This window comes from Muscardinus avellanarius (genome assembly GCF_963383645.1).
Source record: "Muscardinus avellanarius genome assembly, chromosome: 14".
In the NCBI taxonomy this organism is placed as follows: domain Eukaryota; kingdom Metazoa; phylum Chordata; class Mammalia; order Rodentia; family Gliridae; genus Muscardinus; species Muscardinus avellanarius.
This window is the reverse complement of record NC_137800.1, coordinates 86,837,823-86,858,886: the sequence shown is the minus strand read 5'-3', so window position 1 is coordinate 86,858,886 and position 21,064 is coordinate 86,837,823. Positions and strand designations below refer to the sequence as shown.

The 21,064-nt window shown below is 38.3% G+C and overlaps 3 protein-coding genes across 3 annotated transcripts in view; 2 read left to right on the top strand and 1 right to left on the bottom strand.

Annotated features, from left to right (window-relative positions):
• Positions 1 to 3,997: 3,997 nt before the first annotated feature.
• LOC308273266 (olfactory receptor 10C1-like) lies at positions 3,998 to 4,960 on the top strand (the record flags this gene model as incomplete). The annotated part of the gene is made up of 1 exon (XM_080710346.1): positions 3,998 to 4,960. The coding sequence occupies one exon, from the start codon at positions 3,998 to 4,000 to the stop codon at positions 4,958 to 4,960; it is 963 nt and encodes a 320-aa protein (XP_080566472.1).
• Positions 4,961 to 8,015: 3,055 nt separating this feature from the next.
• On the bottom strand, positions 8,016 to 8,948 carry LOC308272931 (olfactory receptor 2G6-like; the record flags this gene model as incomplete). Its single annotated transcript, XM_080709972.1, has 1 exon — positions 8,016 to 8,948. One exon carries the CDS (start codon positions 8,946 to 8,948, stop codon positions 8,016 to 8,018), a length of 933 nt encoding a protein of 310 aa, XP_080566098.1.
• A 10,550-nt stretch (positions 8,949 to 19,498) lies between these two features.
• The window catches only part of LOC308273265 (uncharacterized protein), a gene marked incomplete at both ends in the record, with an annotated part of 28,337 nt that continues 26,771 nt past the window's right edge, over positions 19,499 to 21,064 (top strand). The window contains one exon of the mRNA XM_080710345.1: positions 19,499 to 20,420. Within this exon, the coding sequence (XP_080566471.1) occupies positions 19,499 to 20,420 (922 nt within the window). The remainder of the gene's footprint in view (positions 20,421 to 21,064) is intronic.

The following is a 21,064-nucleotide window of genomic DNA, read 5'->3' as shown; positions in this document are numbered from 1 at the left end:
AGAGCTGATATGTAAAGCATTTTCACTTCTCATCATTGTTTTAATTAGCTATTGTCTCATTCTACAAAGAGCATAAAAATTTACCCAGACACCTAGTTTCCCTATCAGAAAATGGCTTTAAGTTGATCTAAGCTAATTATTTTAAAGGAAATTAATGTGACTTATTGTCAGGGAATTAATGTGACTTATTAAGATACCTGGATAATATCTTACACGGCAGTCCAGCTGAGTGCTAAAATATTTTTATTAGGATAAATTAAGGAATCATTCAGCGAAATATTATGTTCTTGATGAAGTGACTAGGGGAAAACTATGAACAGCAATTGACATTTTTTCTAATAACCTTTTAATGACCAATTTGCACACAGTTTTGTACTGTTAAATCATTTAAAAATTATGGAATAATGAATGTTTACATTTTTGAGTGTTTCTCGATTTTAGACACTGCATAAAGCATTTCAGACACAGTATTTAATGGTATATCATATATCTTCCTTTGGCTGATAGGAAAAAAATAAACATTTCACTATAAAAATAGATGATATACAAGATTGAGTCAGTCACTGAACATTTCATTTTTATTTTAATTTTTTCATTGGTGCATTATGGTCATACATCTTTTTAAAATTTTTAATTGGTGCGTTGTAGTCATATATCTCAGTGGGGTACAAGATGGTGGAGGCATACATGCACACATCACTCATGTAGCCCTTATCCTTATCCATGAACATTTCTAATTACATAGCCCCATCCCAAAATAAATCAATTATTCTGGACCATTTCAAAAGCAGAGCTATATACAGTGAGCTTGGCTTGGGTCTTGGGGCTGTGTAAAAGTGCGTGTAAAGCCAAATCACTAAACTACTGCTATTATTTTATTTCCTCCCTCTATGTCTTGCATACTTCCATCTGCGGCTGAAATACATGTCATGATTTGAACCTTCAGAACCTCCCAAATGGTGTTTGGCCTACGTATGTTTTATAACATAAAATAATAACAGAAATAGAATATAATTTACTATTGGGTATAGAACTATTGTATGTTCAAATTATATTGTAGTACCCTTTTAGATAACTTGATTTGGCTCTTAATAAAAGTTATTTTATGAATCAATTATAGTAGGGAATAGCCCACACACTATCATGTGAGTTCATTAACATGAGGCTTTCAGGGGAGTAAGGCCATTCCTGAGGGTTTGTTAATGTTTTTTCTTTCCAAAGTCAGCATATAAAAAAATTAAAACAGCTTAAAAAGATAGAAAAGGCTTTCTGATCTTACCAATACAGGGAAATAATCAGACACTTTAAGTCATGAAGACGTCTCAAAGGCAGAAGTGACACACAGCCCCAAGACTCCATATCAAATTTTTCTGTTGCCTGCCGCTGCTCCTTTGCAGACTTGTGACCCTGTCAAGGGTGCATGGCTCTTCCTCTATAGGCAATAGAAATGTAACAGGAGGATTCTAATCCAAAATTCCCCAAGAAGGAAGATGAGGGTGAATCTATGTGTCTTTGCATGTTCATATGTATAACATAAGTACATGTGTTGCTACAGCTAGTACTCAAGAAGCATTGAATCACTTTTCAAAATGCTTAAGGGAATTCACTCAATTATAATAGCAACCTCATGGAGAATACAGTATCATCACCTCTTTTTTTTTTTTTAATTGCAGTACGGGGGATGGAACCCAGGGGCATTCTACCTCTGAGCTACACCCCTGGCCCTATTTTTTATCCTTTATTTTGAAACAGGGTCTCACTGAGTTGCAGAGGGCCTCACTAAGTAGCTGAGGCTGTCCGTAAACCGCGATCCTCCTGTCCCAGCCTCCCAAGTACTGGGATTACAAGCGTGCGCCACCACGCCCAGCTCATCACTTCCTTTTATAAATAAGCAAATGAGGAACAGAGATGTGGAGTAAATGTTAACTTTGATCCAGCATTAGATGGCTGCCCTATGATTTGAATCCACACAGAATATCTCCAGAACGCTCTTAACCTTTTGTTACTCGGCATGCGTTGTTTGCACATGTGTTTCTATAAGTGTAAAAATATGTAAATATTTGAAAATGTGCACTCAGTACATGTATTTGTGAATACAGCCGATATATGTGTTTATTTACAATAATTAGGAGCCTCTACAAGCTGACTATTGTTTTGTATATTGTGGCTTCAAATATTCATGCAGCATAAACAGTGATGTGATGAAACAAGTGGAGGGTAGACGTGATCTCAGGACGTGGCGGGGAGCAGAAAGACTCCAGAACAACCCAAGGGGTCACTTCTCATTCTTTTGCCTTTTCAGGGAAAACATCATTTAGATTTTTGCTAGTGACGTTTCAAAAAGAAGAATCCAAACTTCAGCACACACACAAAAGAGCAAAAATATTCCACCAGGAGTCGATAATTATCAGATTCAGAGCAAAACCAGCTGTAACATTTGAGATATTGAATGGATGTCAAAGTAACTTCAGAAAACATAATATACAACAATGGGTAGACTACATAAAGTGAAGCCTTGAAACTTATTTTCATTTCACGAGAACGTATTGGTTGATAAGGATGGTAGATACAATAGTAAGCAAAAGTTAATAAATGAATAAAACTTCATAACCCATGTGTATGTCTGAGGGTGTTCTCAGGAAGAAATTAGCAAGTAATGGTCACCACAATGGTATAGGTGTGATCAAAGCAGCTATAGGGTGTCAAGAATGCAGAAGAAAGGATGTAATTGACCGCCATAGGGACAAAGGAGCGTAGGAGTCAGGTGAGGGTCCAGAGAAGAGACAAAGCTCTGCTGGGGCTCGAACAGTCAATCAGGGAGGCGAATGAGAAGAAAGAAAACAGTATTTGCAAGCAAAGTACACGTTAAGGGATGCAAGTAGTTTGATAGGACTGTAACGGGAGGTCTGTTTAAAGGACGAGATAAAAGTATCAGTTGTCAGAGGCATGATTTACAGAGTTTTCGGAATCACATTGAGAAATTTGAGTTTTAACCAGCAGGCGATGATAATTTTCACTTAGCAAAGAATGTGCTGATGGAAGAAGGATGGCAGATGAGAGGCACTGTGGTAAGGAAATTAACTGCAGTGCCGAGGTCGCCTCGGCAGTCCGACACGGACATCGTGTGAGTGGTGCGGGCAGTCTCTGCACGGCTGCCCCTGCTGGTCTCCCACACCTCAGCTTCTCATTCTCAAGGACCCTCTCCCACCACCTAACTTAAATGGGTCAGTCCCTGGGCATACCCTGGCTTTACCTCTGTGCACTGCAGCCATCATTTACTTGTAGAATGGTTGTTTAATTTCTCTTCTCCTTCACTACAGTGTGTCTCATGGGGGGAGAAATATTTTTTGTTCATTTCTGAACCCAAATATTTACGATGTTAATGCAAAATATTACAGGCTCGATACTTACTAAATAAATGGGGGGGATAAAGCAAGTCTTCGGCAACAGAAGTGGAGAAAAATGAGTAGATGTGAGAGAAAGTTTGAACATATTTGACGACCGATCAGATGACGGCATGGAGGGATGATTGAGCTGAGCTGTGATGAACATTCTTCTATTTCATTCCATTTTGACTGAGATAGTGAACACAGAATAGGATTTGGTTTGAAAAGGTATGAAAATGAGGGGTACTTTGTGTGTGCGTGCGTGTGTGTGTGTGTGTGTGTGTTACTGGAGATTGAACCAGGGACATTTTACCACTGAGCTACTCTCCCAGCCCTATTTTATTTTTTTATTTGGAAACACAGTCTCACTAAGTTGCTGAGGGCCTTGCTAAGTTGCTGAGCCTGTCCTGGAACCTGTCTCCACCTTCTAAGTCTTGGGTAATTTCTAAGTCTTCGGCTAATTTCTGAACTTACTGAATTTTAGAATTTCAAGTAAGAAATTTCTGAGGGTTACTAAAAAATGAATTGGAAGTAATAAACCAATGTGTCTCCCTCGTGTGAAGGAATCCTCCAGTAATTTTGCTGTGCTCTGCCGTTCTCTTCGACAGGTCATGAGCTTCAACTGCTCGTTGTGGCAGGACAACGACTTACCAGTCAAACATTTCATGTTTGCCAAATTCTCTGAAGCCACTGAACAGTGTTCCCTCCTATTCACCCTCATCCTGCTCATGTTCTTAGCATCACTGGCAGGCAACGCTCTCATAGCCCTTGCCATCTGGACCAACCCCGTCCTCCATACGCCCATGTACTTCTTCCTGACCAACCTGTCCCTCCTAGAGATTGGCTACACCTGCACTGTCATTCCCAAGATGCTGCAGAGCCTGGTGAGTGAGGCTCGAGGGATCTCCCGGGAGGGTTGTGCCACACAGATGTTTTTCTTCACCTTATTTGGTATCAGCGAGTGCTGCCTCCTGGCAGCCATGGCTTTTGACCGCTACATGGCCATATGCTCCCCACTCCACTATGCAACACGGATGAGTCGAGGGGTGTGCGCCTCTTTGGCAATGGTTTCATGGGGAGTGGGATGCACAGTAGGCTTGGGCCAGACCAATTATATTTTCTCCCTGGACTTCTGTGGCCCCTGCGAGATAGACCACTTCTTCTGTGACCTCCCACCCATCCTGGCACTCGCCTGTGGGGATACATCCCATAACGAGGCTACCACATTCATGGTGGCAATCCTTTGCATTTCCAGCCCATTTTTGTTGATTGTTGCTTCCTATGTTCGAATTCTGGCTTCAGTGCTGACCATGCCCTCGCCCGAGGGCCGTCGTAAAGCCCTCTCCACCTGTTCTTCCCACCTGCTTGTGGTAACACTTTTCTATGGCTCAGGATCTGTTGCCTACCTGAGACCAAAGGCTAGCCACTCACCAGGACTGGATAAACTCCTAGCTCTCTTCTATACAGTGGTGACATCCATGCTCAACCCCATCATTTACAGTTTACGGAACAAGGAAGTCAAGGCGGCTCTCCGGAGAATCTTGGGCAAGAGAAAGGATTTGACCCATGGGTAGGTGCAGAGGACCTCACACATCTTGCTCTTTGGAAAAGATACACACCCAATCCAAGAATAAGCAAATAGACAGGAAAGCTGTGCACTTTTCTACCTCTCCTTAACAGCTAACATTTTAATTTTAGAGTTCTTTTTGCACTCAGAATCATTATCTGATTGCAAATTCTTGGAAGGAAGTTGGCTACTAAGGAAGTTTAGTAGATAAATCCAACACTGGACAGGTTTTTTGTTATTTAGACTGAGAGTATAAATTGTCAGGTTATGTCTCAGAAGTCTGGCAAATTCTCACTATACATTCTAGACCCCGAGGGCCCTTTTGACTTCTGCTCTCAACACATGACTATCCACATAGCTTTTAATTCCCAAATAACTCTGTGAAATACATTATTTTCTTCTATAACACGTTTGAAATTCTTCAATTGTAATTATTGGCACATAACACAGAGTAAATGAATTAGTTTTGTGCATGCCATTAAAATATGTAAACATTTAAGAACTGAAGTTTCAGAGGTATTTGCTATAAAATGTTAAAAGAAAAATATGGAAAAATTTTCTCAAGAGTTTCCATAATGAAAATGTTTTCTATAGAAAGAGAAATAATGTTAAATTCAAGGATACAGAAGAAAACTGGGCTAAAAATAATATACACAGCAAAGATTTTTCTGTAATTTATAAAATTTACATATGTGTAGATGAATCTTGACTCAATGTATTTGAAGATCATCCAAAACCTTGCTCTTAAGAGAAATAAACATGGTTATAAAATAATTCATTAGCCCAAGGCACCAATGAAGGCATTGGCTTGGATTTTTAAACATCTAGCTATCAGGAAGGAGTAGTGTAAACATGTAATCTAAGAGGAATTAATAACCACTCATATAGTAGCTACAATATGACAAACATTGGTGAACTATGATGCTGCCATGACTCAAAGTGATCTGCCGAACGTGGGATTTAATCTCTTAGGATGAAAAATTTCTAGTATGAAAGAATAATGGTAATGTATACTAATGACCAGATATTCCTATTTTAAAAATATCTTTTGTCAGATATTTCTCTTACCCAAAATTGTCCAATTCATTTAAAAATAATACTTTGTGATTTTTATTTACATGTATGAATAGTAATGAACAATGAAAATAATGAAAATAATCTGAATGTGAAAAATAGCTGACTGGTTAATAATTAAGCTTCAGTTATTGGCAGGAATTATATGCAGACATTAGAGATAATAGTCTGTTTATAAATCTGGGAAGAAATGATTGATTTAATCAAGAATTAAAACAAATTAAAGCAATATGTTTATTTTTTGAAGATTTAAAGGAGTTTATTAAAAAGATAGAAATACAGAAGATGGTTACAGCCTCATGTTACCCAGGGATAATATGAGGGGGAGGTTCAAACGAAATCACCCAAAACAATATGTTTAATATGTCCCATTTTTATAAGAACTTTAAAAATAACTTTGAAATCACCAAAAAGGAACTATTGGCAGCAGTTTCTCTAGGCAGTCATGATTGGTGAGTTTTTACATTTATTTCTAAGGCCTTTTTAATAAACATGTAGTTCATATCTAATCACATAACAAAATATTTTTTGCTGGCTTTTTTCTTAAAACGCATGTAAAGCTGCTTTTCAGGACAATTTATACAACACATAAAAGTGTAAAAATTAAAATTTTATTCAAATATGTTCTTGCAATCTGGCAATAACCAGTGTAAATATTTGATGTAATTTATTTTATTTTCAATAATCAGTCAATTTATGATCATATTATGAAACACAGTGCTTTGAAAGCAGTTGAATACAAAAAACATCAGAAATGCATTCTGGGACATTTTGAATATTAAAATATCCCCATTATAATTAATTAAATTAACCGCAATATTTTCTCTATTAAATATTCCTGAATAGTTAGTTGGGATAAAGAAAAGGTGGTAGAAATACACAATGGAATCTTACTCAGCCATGAAGTGAAATTATGTCATTTGCAGGAAAATGGATAGAAGTAAAGAATATTACTCTAAGTGAGACCTGGCAGTATCAGAAAGTCAAGGGTCGTATGTTTTCTTTTATATGGGGAAGCAAGAGAAAAGATGGGAAATAAAGGGGATTTCAGATAAACGAGGAGAAAGGAAATTGGAAAGGGATTAAGAAGGGAAGACAGGTAAAGAAAAAGGAGGACTGAGGAAGGAAGCAGTTCAAATGATGCTATATCCACATGTAACGGCATTGTGAACAAGTGCGCGGCCATGTGCAGGAGGGGCGGGGCAGGGCGGGATGCGGAAGTAAACACACCACCCACTGTGTGCATGTGTTTCCATCACTTTGAACTTCAGGATCTGTAATTACAGTGCACTAATAAAATTATTTTAAAAAGAGCATTTGGTGTACGTTTTCCTTGACACCAACTATAACACATACAATAACAACAACAAAACAATAAAATCAACTAAGACTCGCTTATTTTGGACCACATGACATCTCAACTCTGGTCCCCACCAGCATCAAACTCTAGATGATAGAGATAATCAGGGACATCTCAAACTCATTAAATTCGTTACTTGACTTTCAAAACCTCCCCTATTCTATTACTGTTCTCAGCCTATAAATGTGGAAATCAGGGAGCAGAAGGCCTATCAACTTATCCCCACAGTAGGCACAAGGCAGATGCACTTAATGTTTGATGCCCTGCTGTATGAACATAAATCAACATTCCCCAAATAAGCAAACCGTTAGATAACGGTGGTCTTCCAGTAGACCTTTCAAATCAACTACAACCAGAACATCCACTATTTGTAGCACTACTAAACGTGATACCTAAAACATAATAGGAAACATTCTCAGGTAAACTTAAATATCTATATATATTATCTAAACTGTACAAAAAGAAGGACTGAAAGTAAGTGAGTTCAGGATGTGACTAAAGAAAATGTCCCAACTACTTGGATTTGGTAGATTTAGCTATGTTCCTGATAAATAAGGAAAGAAACCATAAGTAGATAACTCCAAGTTCCAAAAGTCTGAGAGTACGTGGGTGTGCTCCATCTTTCTCCCTAACTTGGGTCTCTTGCCAGTAACCTTTTTATTGCCCACTTAACGTCTTTGTTCCTCAAGGTGTAGATCAAAGGATTCAGTGAGGGTGTTACTACAGTGTAGAAAAGGGTGAGGAATTTTCTATGATTCTGTGCATACTTGCTCTTGGGTTGAATATAGACAGAAATGATGGTCCCAAAGAACAAAACCACAACAATCAAGTGGGACCCACAGGTCCCAAATGCTTTCTTCCTGCCTTCAGTGGATTTTATGTTCAGCACACTCCTAACAATGCAGCCATAAGAGATGAGAATAAGCCCCAGAGGGATAACCACATAAAGAACGGTGGCTACGGAGAGCTCGTTTTCCAGGAAGGTTGTGTCCGCACAGGCAATTTTAATGAGGGCGGGCTCCTCACACATAAAATCATCTACCCTGTGATGGCTACAGAGGGGCATTTGGAAAACAAGAGTGGTCTGAACTGTGGATTCCACAAAGCCACTGACCCAAGCCACAGCCGCTAGTTGCCGGAGAAACCTTGAATGCATGGTAATGCTGTAGTGGAGAGGTCGACAGATGGCGTTGAAACGATCATAGGCCATAACAGTCAGGAGGACACATTCCGTGGAACCCAGCCCCAAAGCAACGTAAAACTGGATCACACAACCGACGTAGCTAATGGTCTTCTCAGGGGCCTTGAGATTCCAGAGCATCTGTGGGACGATACTGGTAGTGAAGCAGAGGTCCAGGAAGGAGAGGTTGGAGAGGAAGAAATACATGGGTGTGTGGAGTTTGGGATTCAAGTACGAGACAAGTATGATGGCTGTGTTCCCCACCAGCGTCAAACTGTAAATGATAGAGATGATCAGAAAAAGAAATTTCTCCAGCTGGGGCTGGTCAGAAAAGCCCAGTAAGATAAAGCCTGCTGGGTTGCTAAAATTGATCTCTTTCATTGTTTCTTAGTTATGAGTCATTTTCTTAGTAATTCCTATTGTATTCCTGTGGGAAGAAAATCAGATGTCATAACCAATAAAAAAATATAACAAAGCAACTAAAACTTGAGCATTTGAATACTGCAACTATATAGAGAGAGACCATAAGGAGATAGAATAATGCAAATAAAGAAAAAGAACAAGAAACAAATGCATATCATGAAAATACCAAATACAATTCAGGACAGATGTTTGAGTCATATAGAAAATAGAATTGAGTAGGGGGGATTACGTCAACTAAATGTCATTCAAGGGCATTAGAACATTCAAGGCTTTTATTTTACCACCACAATAACTGGTCACATAGCAAAATGCTCTGTGATGTGACCACCAGTTTACAGTGTCCATTTTCTTCTTTTGTTGTTTCTTGAAAGAGGACTATACACTGATCAAAACACATAAAATCTTCATCTTGGCCAAATTTCAGAATACAATTGAGACATATGCCTAACTGTCTGGAAATAAAACACATAGACCATCAATGTGAAAAAGCAAAGAAACTGAAAATAAAATTGATGTATGCATAGATACAACATAGACAATCGGTGTAATAGACGCATAAATTTAAAAATACATATAGTAGCTAACATTTTGAGAGAGAAATTCTTTAGAGTTGGACACACAGTAAGATTAATTAGACAGTAATCTCAGTACTTTGGGAAGCTAAGACACAAGTTCAAGGCCAACCTCAGCAACTTCATGAGACCCTGTATTAAAAATAAAAAAAAAAGTAGCCGAGTGTGGTCCCTGCGCTGTGGGGAGGCGGAGACAGGAGGATCACGCAGGTTTGAAGCCAGCCTCGCTGGCTTAAGAGACCCTGTTTCCAAATTTAAAAATATATATAATAGGTCTGGGAGTATAGCCCGGAGGTAGAAGGGTTTCCAGGAACCCCAATACCACCACTAAGAAAGAAAGAAAGAAAGAAAGAAAGAAAGAAAGAAAGAAAGAAAGAAAGAAAGAAAGAAAGAAAGAAAGAAAGGGGAAGGGAAGGGAAGGGAAGGAAGGAAGGGAGGAAGGAAGGAAGGAAGGAAGGAAGGAAAGAAGGAAGAAAGTAAAAAAGGCTGGGTACATAGCTCAGTGATAGAGTGCTTCTAATATCACAAACTCCCCAGTACATGCAAACATTAAATTAGAATATTAAGCAGGAACAGATATGACTATCATTCATTTCCTATGAAACAATCAATTATAGAAGGTAGAAATAGTATACAATTAAGTAACGTTTCTGATATCTCTCTGTTCAAGTCATTGGTCTGTCTTATAAATATTGCCCTCTAGAAGAATCTAATTCATAGTTCTCAATAAGCAAACTATTTCCCATGGTGACACCCTCAAGACCACAGGCTTTAAAATGCTTTTATTTTGACACTGCATAAATTCAGTCACTAAATATAATCCATTGACTTTGAGGGATATGAAGATTGAATCTACATATTTTTACCTTCAAGCTAAACTTCCAGCCCCAATTCACTTTTTATTTTGAAACAGGGTCTTGCTAATTTGCTGAGGACCTTGTTAAGTTGCTGAGACTGGCCTAGAACCTGCCATCCTCATCTAAGCACTATGATTGCAGGCATGCACCATCACACCTGGCTCCATTGACATTTTATAAAGCAATCTGTATAGAATATGTAAGTATAGTTCAAACTATTAATTTGTAAAACTTAAGAAATGTAATTATAAAAATATGCTTTTATGATTGGTCAATTTGGGGGCCCCCATAAAACTGCAGCAGATTGACTGTGGGATAAAAAATCCAAAAAGCTTCCATTAAAGAAAGCCTCTCCAATGAAAAACTTCTGGGTTTCCCTCAAATAGTTTAACTAGAAAACAAATAACTTTCAAAAACCCTAGGTTATTATGTCCACATTCAGGTTATTATTATATAGTTCAGTTTAAAGAGAATATGTGCCTCCTTTTCTTTGGCATTCATGGTAATAACCAATTAATTGTATACTGAAATTTGGCCAAGATGAAGATTTTATGTGTTTTGATCAGTGTATAGTCCTCTTTCAAGAAACAACAAAAGAAGAAAATGGACACTGTAAACTGGTGGTCACATCACAGAGCATTTCGCTATGTGACCAGTTATTGTGGTGGTAAAATAAAAGCCTTGAATGTTCTAATGCCCTTGAATGACATTTAGTTGACATAATCCCCCCCTACTGTTTAGTAAAAAGAGAAAGAACTGCACTCTTGAAGTATTCGATGTCAACTGGAAGACTGTAAAAGACTGGGCTCACTTTACATAACTCTACTTTGTCACAATTTTCCTTATGTATTTCTATGTCTACAATTAGGACATACGAGGAGACTCCACAATGCACTCTTTCTCCCCTTTCAGATCGCTGTTAATATAAGGGAAGTTTTGTCTTCCAAAGAGAAGATGGTAACTTTTTCATGACAAAGAATATAAGTACTCTGTTCACTTCAAAAATTGGAATCAACTATGGAATTCCTATGCTGTTCACAAATAAACTTTCCCTTTCCCCATAACATGACATAGAAAGCCCTACCTTCCAAGAAGAAAAATGATCTGGCTATAAAGGCTGTTGATGGTTTTGATGACAAGTTCAACCATGAGCACAATTCCAGGATAGGCAGCGGAGGACCCATGTGTTGTCAACTATCAGGAGTCTCTGGAGCTCCCCTTCCTGGAAATTTCCAATCGCTATATTGGAGAGGGAGTCGGGTCTCTGGAGAAAGAAAAGCCACAGGGACTTGTGCCCCTATTTCTTCTGGAAGACAATCAATTGTACACTTACTTCAAAGCTCATATATACACACATACATATACTTGGCTCTAAAGGTATCCACAATAGAAAGAAAGGCTAATTAAAATTCCAGGCAGCAAAAACATCCTTCTGTTATATTCATAATGAATGTGGCAAAGCCTGTTAAGGTCATTCACCTACTTTCTATAACCCATGGTACTAAATGTGCAAATCCTAAGTGTTTTTTTTTTCAGCTTTTATTGGTGCATTGTAAATACACATCAGAGCGGGGTTCAAAGTGATATAAACATACACATACCCAGCACTTGGTGTGGTCCTTTCTGGATCCCATCCCAATAACCACCCATCAACACACACATTAGTAGGATTAGTTGTGATACTTTCATATATGGCCATGTATAGACATAGCATTATTTGAACTGTTTTATCAATTTTTCTTTCTCCTCATCACCTCCTTCCTCCAACCCACTTACATTATTATAATAGTCTCTCTAAAGTCCCTTTTGATTACTATTTTCTCCCCATCTTTTGAATATGAGAGAGACCATATGAAGCTGGACTTCCTGAGACTGGCTGATCACACTTAACATAATTTTGTTATTCTTTTGTTTTGTTTTGTTGCTGGTACTGGGGTTCCTGGAAGCCCTTCTACCTCCAGGCTACACTCCCAGACACCTATTTTTTATATTTTTATTTGAAAACAGGGTCTCTTAAGCCAGCACGGCTGGCTTCAAACCTATGTGATCCTCCTGTCTCCGCCTCCCAAGCGCGGGAATTACAAGCATGCGCCACCACGCCCGGCTATTTTGTTATTCTTTATGGTGAATTAAAATTTCACTGTGTGTGTATACCACCTTTTCTTTGTCCATTTATCTGTTGATGTTTGGTTCCAATGTGACCATTGTGAATTAATTGTACTGCTATAACCATGGAATTTATGTATCACTATAGCATTCTGATTTTAATTTTTTAAAGATATTGATGATTACTATAGCTGAGTCATGTGGTGTTCCCTTTTTAAGTCTTTTGAGGAATATCCATACTGATCTCCTTAGTGGTTTTACTAATTCACAATCACACCAAGAGTGTATAAGAGTTACTCTTTCTTTCTTTAGAAAGTCTCCATCAGTGCCTATATGTTGGAGCGTTGATTCTATGCCCTCTTCTAGGAATTGCAAAGGCTCCGTTCTAATTTCTAGGTGTTTCTTTTATTCATCTGGAGTTGACTCTCTATATATGCACAATGGAATTTTATTCCATCATAAAGAACAACAAAATTATGTCACTTGCAGGAAAATGAATGGAACCAGAGAATATTGTGCTAAGTGAGACAAACCAGGATCAGAAAATTAAGGGTCAGATGTTTTCTCTCTTATGTGGAGGCCAGAGAGAAATTGAGGGGAAAAAAGGGCTTCATATAAATAAGGAGAAAACCAGTGGACTAGTGGAAAATAATTTAGGAGAGAAGTGGGGAGGGAGGAGACTTGGTTAAAGAAGCAGTTGAAATGATACTGTGTACATATATGAGGTTATCAGTACCAATCTTAATAAGACGAACAAGGAAAGAGAGGGGAAATCACCAACTGCTTGTGCATGTATATTTCTGTCACTCTGAACCTTCTTGCGATGTATAATCACACTGCATCAACAAAATTATATTTTCAAAAAGAGTTCCTTTCCTCACATTCTTGCAGGCATGTGTTATCATTTGTATCCTTGATGACTGCCATTCTAACCAGAGTTAGATGCGATCTCAGTGTAGTTTTGAGTTGCATTTCCCTGATTTCTAATGATGATGCACTTTTTAAATGGATTTGTTGGCCATTTGTATTTCTTCTTTTGAGCAGTGTCTATTCAGTTCAATTGTCCTTTTTCATTGAGTTGTTTTTTAGTGTTAAATTTTTAGGTTATTTGTATCTAGTTATTGGTCCTCTATCTGAGGAATAGATGGTAGAAATCTTCTCCCATCATGCAGGCTTTCTCTTTAGACTTTTGATATCTTCCTTTGCTTCACAGAAGCTTTTCAATTTAATTCCATCCCATATATTAATTCCTATTTAATTTCCTGAGATCTGGGAGGTCTTATGGAGGAATAAATATATAATAGTATCTGTATATATGTCATTATAAAACACATATTTTATTAGAAAAATATTTCATTATAGAAGTTTATAATGTATATTAAAATATATACATATATCTAATGACTAAAAATGTGGAATTTATTCAAATAATTTGGTATGCCCTACTAATAAAAGCATTATTGAAGCACTGGTATTATTCTTAATATTTACTGACACTTAAAAATGTTTATACTTGTTAGTGAAAGTAAGTAGTTATGAGATATACATTTACCCAGTTATGTGGCTAATTTTCAACAGCAAAAGTGTTGCTTCTTAAAATTATTTTCCAATAACATACTACTGAGACATCTGAGGATGGGCAAGAAGTTATTAAACTGACTCATAGAATTAACCAAGATCATGTTAAAAAGTGCCTTCCTTTGGAGGTTTTGTTGAGAAAGTTACTGCCTGTGCCAATATGTTGTAGTGTTGAACCTATGTTCTCTTCTACTAACTTCACAGTCTCAGGTCTAATTTCTAAGTCTTTGATCCATCTTGAGTTGATTCCTGTGTTAGGTGAGATATAGGGGTTTAGATTCATCTTTTTACAAATGGTTAGCCAGTTCTCCCAGCACCACTTGTTGAAAAGGCTGTCTTTTCTCCAGCATATGTGTTTGGCCCCTTTGTCAAAGATTAATTGACTAAAGATGTGTGGGTTTGTTTCTGTATCTTCTGTTCTAATCCACTGGTCAGTATATCTGTTTTTGTGCCAGTACCATGCTGTTTTTACTACTATTGCTCTATAGTATAGTTTGAAGTCTGGGATTGTAATGCCTCCTGCGTGTTTCTTGTTATTGATAATTGCTATGGCTATTCTAGGTCTTTTCTTTCTCCATATGAAGTTCATGATTGATTTTTCTAGGTCTCTGAAGAATGTCACTGGTATTCTAATGGGAATTGCATTGAACCTATAGATCAGTTTTGGCAGAATGGCCATTTTGATTATATTTATTCTGCCTATCCATGAGCACGGGAGATCTTTCCATCTTCCAAGATCTTCTTCTATTTAAGGATCTTTACCAGCCACCATTCTGATAGGGGGCTAATATCCAGAGTATACAAAGAGCTCAAAAGACTCTACACTAGCAAAACAAACAATCCAATCAAGAAATGGGCAAATGAACTAAATAGACACTTCACAAAAGAAGAGATACAAAGGGCTAATAGATACATGAAAAGATGTTCTTCATCACTGGCCATCAGGGAGATGCAAATCAAAACTACACTGAGATTCCATCTAACCCCAGTCAGAGTAGCAAGCATAAAGAAATCAAACAACAACAAATGCTGGAGAGGATATGGGGAAAGAGGAACTCTTTTACACTGTTGGTGGGAGTGCAAACTAGTTCAGCCACTATGGAGATCTGTGTGGAGATTCCTAAGAAAGGTGGGAATAGATTCACCATATGATCCAGCTATACCACTCCTGGGTATCTTTCCAAAGGGGTTGAATTCAGAGAAATACAGCAACATATGCATACCTATGTTCATAGCAGCACAATTTGTAATAGCCAAAATATGGAACCAACCCAGATCACCATCAACAGATGAATGGATAGCAAAACTGTGGGAAATACACACAATGGAATTCTATTCAGCCATAAAGAAGAACAAAATTATATCATTTGCAAGAAGATGGAAAGCCCTGGAGAGCATCATGTTAAGTGAGATCAGCCAAACACAGAAGGAGAAGATACACATGTTTCCTCTAATATGCCCAAACTAGAAAACACAAAGGATACCATTGGGACTCCAGATATTAGAGGGGAAATACTAGCTAAGTTTTAATGGAAAGATAGGAGAGGAGAAAGGCCGATCTTGATTAATGAGGGTCTACACCTGAACATGTGTAAAATTATGAATAAGACATGGTTAACCTAGACAACCATTGGTGGGAGGGGGGAAGAGAAAACGGGGGCAGGGGGGAGAGGGCACCAAATATAGTGTAAATGTATACTATTTATGTTCAATAAAAAAATTGTTTAAAAAAAAGTGCCTTCCTTAGCCAGGTGTGGGAACCCATGCCTACAATCCCAGTATTTGGGAGCTGACATAGGAGGACTGTAGATTAGAAGCCCAGTACTTGGGAGACTGAGAGAGGAGGATTGTAGATTTGAAGCCAGTTTCAGTGATGTAGGGAAGCTCTCAGCACCTAGTGAGATCCTGTTTCAAATAGTGCTGAAGGTGTATCTCAGAGGTAGAATGCCCCTGAGTTCAATCCTCAGTACCACAAAAATAAAATAAAATGAAGGAGAAAGAAGAAAAAAGAAAGGCCTTTTTTATGTTTCTCCCTTGAGAAAATAAAGTTCTGGACACTAATCAGCTCTATAACAATCAGCAATTTGGAAACACAGGTCCCCAAGGTATTGAAAGAATCTATATCTTAAACTTATTCTACTCTGGTCTTCTTTAAGGACAACTCCTTAAGAAATATTTACTTTCCCAGAGCTGATAGGTATTGGGCACGGTGTTCACTCCAGGAGAGAAACGCTGATATGATGAAGTTCTCTACATGGTGCTAAATGTAAAAAGGAATGAAGGGGGACCTAGAAGATGTAAGTAACCCGTCTTAATGTTGTCAGCCACATCTTTCTCTCTTGAGCTGCCTCAGTCCCACTACTTAGCACAGGCTCCGTGAGTCCTTGAGCCACGGTCCTTCCCATCGGTCTCCTTCAGGAGTCCTTTTGGAGGTCTGGCCTCCACATCTTCATTAAAAACAAAATCTGTTCATAGCACAAGAAGAATCAAAAAGTGCTTAGGGGGAAGAAAATATTTTGCCTTTTTGCCCAAAGAAAAGCGATTTTTCTTTAGATTCATCTTCCTTTCCCAAATAGCACTTGACAGCCTGTATTATACTTTAGATGCATGCATATCCATGTTATAACGGCACAATTCACAAGAGCCAATTACGAAACCAGCACAGGTGCTCATGGGCAGATGAATGGGCAAAGAAAATGTGGTAGCAGATACACTCAGTGGAATTCTACTCATCCATAGAGAAGAACAAAGTTGAGTCATTGCAGGAAAATGGATGAGACTAGAGAATACTCTTCTACGTGTTATCAGCCAGTCTCAGAAAGTCAAAAGTCATGTGGTTTCTCTTATGTGTAGAAGCTTCAGAAAAAATGAGGAATGAAAGAGACTTCAGAAAAATGAGGAGAGAGACCAGAAGAAAAGTGGAAGGGGATGGGGGAGGGAAGTGAGGAGGAAAAAAGAAAGGAGGAAGGAAAGAGTTCAAATAATGCCACGGCCATCTATGAACACACGCCACCATCCTCACTAGGAGGCGTGAGGGTAGAAGGAGAGGAGTGGGATCCAGAGGGAAACTCACCAGTGCTGCGTGCATGTATGTTTGTGTCATTAGGACCACACTTTGATGTATGGTTAAAATGCACCAATAAAAGTATAAAATATATGAAAAGGTATCTCTTACAATTCTGTTTTTAAATTAAATAGGCCTCAGTGTGCACGTACATGTGCATATATACACACAATTATTTCTGATCATCTTTTTTTTAGATCCTATATGGTGATTCCTTTCAAGCCACAAGTCAGACTTAAACTGTGGAGAAGACAAAAGCCCGAACTTCTCGCCTTTGAGGTGTGAGCTGGTTCTTAGAAGATTGAAGCGAGTGCAGTTATTCTTCAACGTAAGCAGAAGAGAAAATAAAGTATGTCATGGGTAGAAGTGGAGAAATCTCCTTAAATATTCCTTATAGTCCCAATGTTTTAAAATATTTTAGAGTAAGCCGGGAGTGGTGGACAAGTTTGTAATCCCAGCTGAGACAGGAGGATCGCACAGGTTCGAAGCCAGCCTCAGCTACTTAGCGAGGCTTTCAGCAACTTGGTGAGACCCTGTTTCCAAATAAAATGTAGAATAGGTCTGGGAGTATAGCCCGGAGGTAGAAAGCCTCTGGGTTCAACCCCCAGTGCCACAAAAAATATATATTTTAGAGTATTATAATAAGATATGAGAGAAATAATTTGATGATTCTTATTTTAGTAGATTCAAAAGCACCTACATAAATGGTATTTTTCTATGTAGCATTCGTTAGCTGGTTGTGGCAATCATTTTACCATATATACACATATCAAACATATGCCATACATAATGAGTATATTCAATTTTTAATTATTGTATCAATTATACCTTAATAAAACTGTAAAAAATGTTACAGCAAATAATGTGAGAGATTAAGATACACAAACAAAACATAAACTCAATAATTGAAATAATCTATCTTATGAATTTAATATCATTAATACCTGTTAGGATTTCAGTAAGCATATTACATGAATAATTCTGTATTTAAACTTTTGCAAAAGGTAACCAATTAAAATTTATTTCTAACATTTCTAAGGCTAAAATTCTATCAAATTATGTTACTTTGAAATTTGGTGCAAATTTTGAAACAACTGAAATACTTTTGTGACTGAAATGAAAACACGCCACTCTGAGATAAATTCTTTAACATAAAATCGCATTTTATGTTAGCAGCACTAGTAATATGAAGAACGCGGGAATCTATCATAATATTTTTGCTTCCTGAGTAGAATTCTTTATTAGCTATACACATATAAACATTTGGCTCTAACATTTAAAATTTTAAGCTTTATTTCTCCTATTTCTGACATAATTTTATAATCCTTCATTATTTCTGAAAGTAAATGATTATAAAAATGCTATCATGAGAGCACAAATTGGAGGACACAGATGATGACATCATAAAACATAAGTGAATGACACATTGACATATAATTCAAACTGTTTGTTATTATACAGAAAAATGCCAAATGAGTTGATAGGGAGGTATTTTTCCTTCTTATGATTCATCAAATCCAATTACTGATGTTCACATGAATGGATATCAGTTAGTTTTCCCCTTGTTTTTATGAAAAAGATGGCCTGGTTATCTGTCTCAAATGCTTGCACTCTGAGCCTGTGTGCCTGTGTGCTTTTGTATGCATGTATCATAAATGTGCTTTTTCCCATCACTTTAAGAGATAAAAAGGTTCTGTGTGGACACTCCTGAGAGTATTGTTAAGGAAAGGGTATCATTACTGGGCTCTCTCCCACACTGAGACTCACTGAGTCCAACCCTGTATCACTCTGATCAGATAATTTGATGTAAGGAACATCATCATAACCCACTTTCTCTGTGAGACACAAAATGTATTCTATTTATTTTCTTGACCAAATGACCACATTGTTAAACAGTATTTTTGCGTTACAATTTCTATTACTGTGGACATGGTCACTCAAAATCCATTCAATGACAGACACTTAAGTTAGCCTCAGCATTTATATATTTCTTCTCTCCCACTTTTCCCTATAAAATCTTATAGCCACTCGAACTGGGAATTTTTTAAAATAGATACTTAAAATCAACAACTGTGTGTGTTTGGGGGAGAGTCACATTAAGAAAAAGGAGGATATGCCAAATTTTTACTGAGACAAAAAATGACACAAAAGAATTCCCTTGCATTTAAGAATACCTTTTAGTAATTACACATTTTCTTCTCTGTGTAACTTCACTAGTTAAAACCTCATCTAAAAGTTTATTTCAAATGTTGTAGGTAATAGTAACAATGATATAGTTTCCTAGACCCAATTCCCAATAGTGTTTTTTTTTCCTTTTACCTTAGAAGATTTATGGAACAGAACAATGAAACGTTGAGAGGAGATTTCATTTTGTTTGGATTCTCAGACCAGCCCCAGTTGGAAATCACCCTTTTTGTGGTAGTGTTGATATCCTATCTTTTGACCCTTATGGGAAACACAGCCATCATCCTGGTCTCCTGCCTGGACCCCAAGCTCCGCACCCCTATGTATTTCTTCCTCACCAATCTCTCCTTTCTTGACCTCGGCTTCACCACCAGCGTCGTGCCCCAGCTGCTGTGGAACCTGAAGGGACCAGCCAAGACCATCACATCCACGGGCTGCGCCATACAGCTCTACGTGTCCCTCTCCCTCGGTTCCACTGAGTGCGTTCTCCTTACTATCATGGCATTTGACCGCTATGTCGCTGTCTGCAGACCTCTCAACTACACTACTGTCATGCGCCCATCATTTTGCAAGGCCTTGGCAGGAATAGCCTGGCTAAGTGGCGTAGGGAACACTCTCATCCAAGGCACCATCGCCCTTCGGCTTCCTCGGTGTGGGCACCGCCTCCTCCATCACTTCCTGTGCGAGGTGCCCGCCATGATCAAGTTGGCGTGTGTTGACATCCACGCAAATGAAGTCCAGCTTTTCGTGGCTACGTTGGTTCTCCTCCTCCTTCCTATGGCACTGATATTGGTCTCGTACGCATTCATTGCACACGCTGTAATAAAAATCAAGTCAGCCCAGGCTTGGCGCAAGGCCCTAGGGACCTGTGGTTCCCATCTACTCGTGGTGTCCCTCTTTTTTGGGACCAGCTCAGTCATATACATTCAACCACAGCGATCCTTTGGTCATAGCCGGGGCATGTTCCTCACGCTCTTTTACACTGTCGTGACTCCCACCCTCAACCCCCTCATCTACACTCTGAGGAACAAGGACGTGAAAGGAGCTCTCAGGAGACTGCTGAGCAGAGGTCAGAAATCCTAACAAAAGAAAGGTCAAGACAAAGGAACTGTCTAGGCCCAACACTTAATAAAGAGACACAATATTAAATAATGAGAGTTGGGCGTGGTGGCGCACACTTCTAATCCCAGCATTTGGGAGGCTGAAACCAGAGGATTGTGGTTTGGGCCAGCCTCACCTTCTTAGTGAGGCCCTTTGCAACTCAGTGAGACTCTGTTTCAAAATAAAGAATAAAATATAGGGCTGGGTGTGTAGTTTGGAGGTAGAATGCCTCTGGGTTCCATCCCCAGTACTGTAATAATAATAATAATAATAATAATAATAATAATAATAATAACAACAATAAATAGGATAATATACAGAAATATCCGGGTCTTCACACTCAACTTCCATCATCTAAAGCCTGCATTTCATTGAATTATTTGTATTTGTTTTGTATTTTACATTGCCTTGCCTTTAATTTTTATCTTACTGGAAACACTAAAATGAATCAAAATCTTTCTTCAGACCTCCTTGTATCAGCACCGATTTGCAATTTAGTACCGATTTTAACTTTGGAATCCAGACATTGACTTAGAGCGGGGGTTCAGAGCCCAGCTCTGTCACGCTAATCAACTAGGGAAGCACCTACGCACACAAGTGTGGAGACAGTCA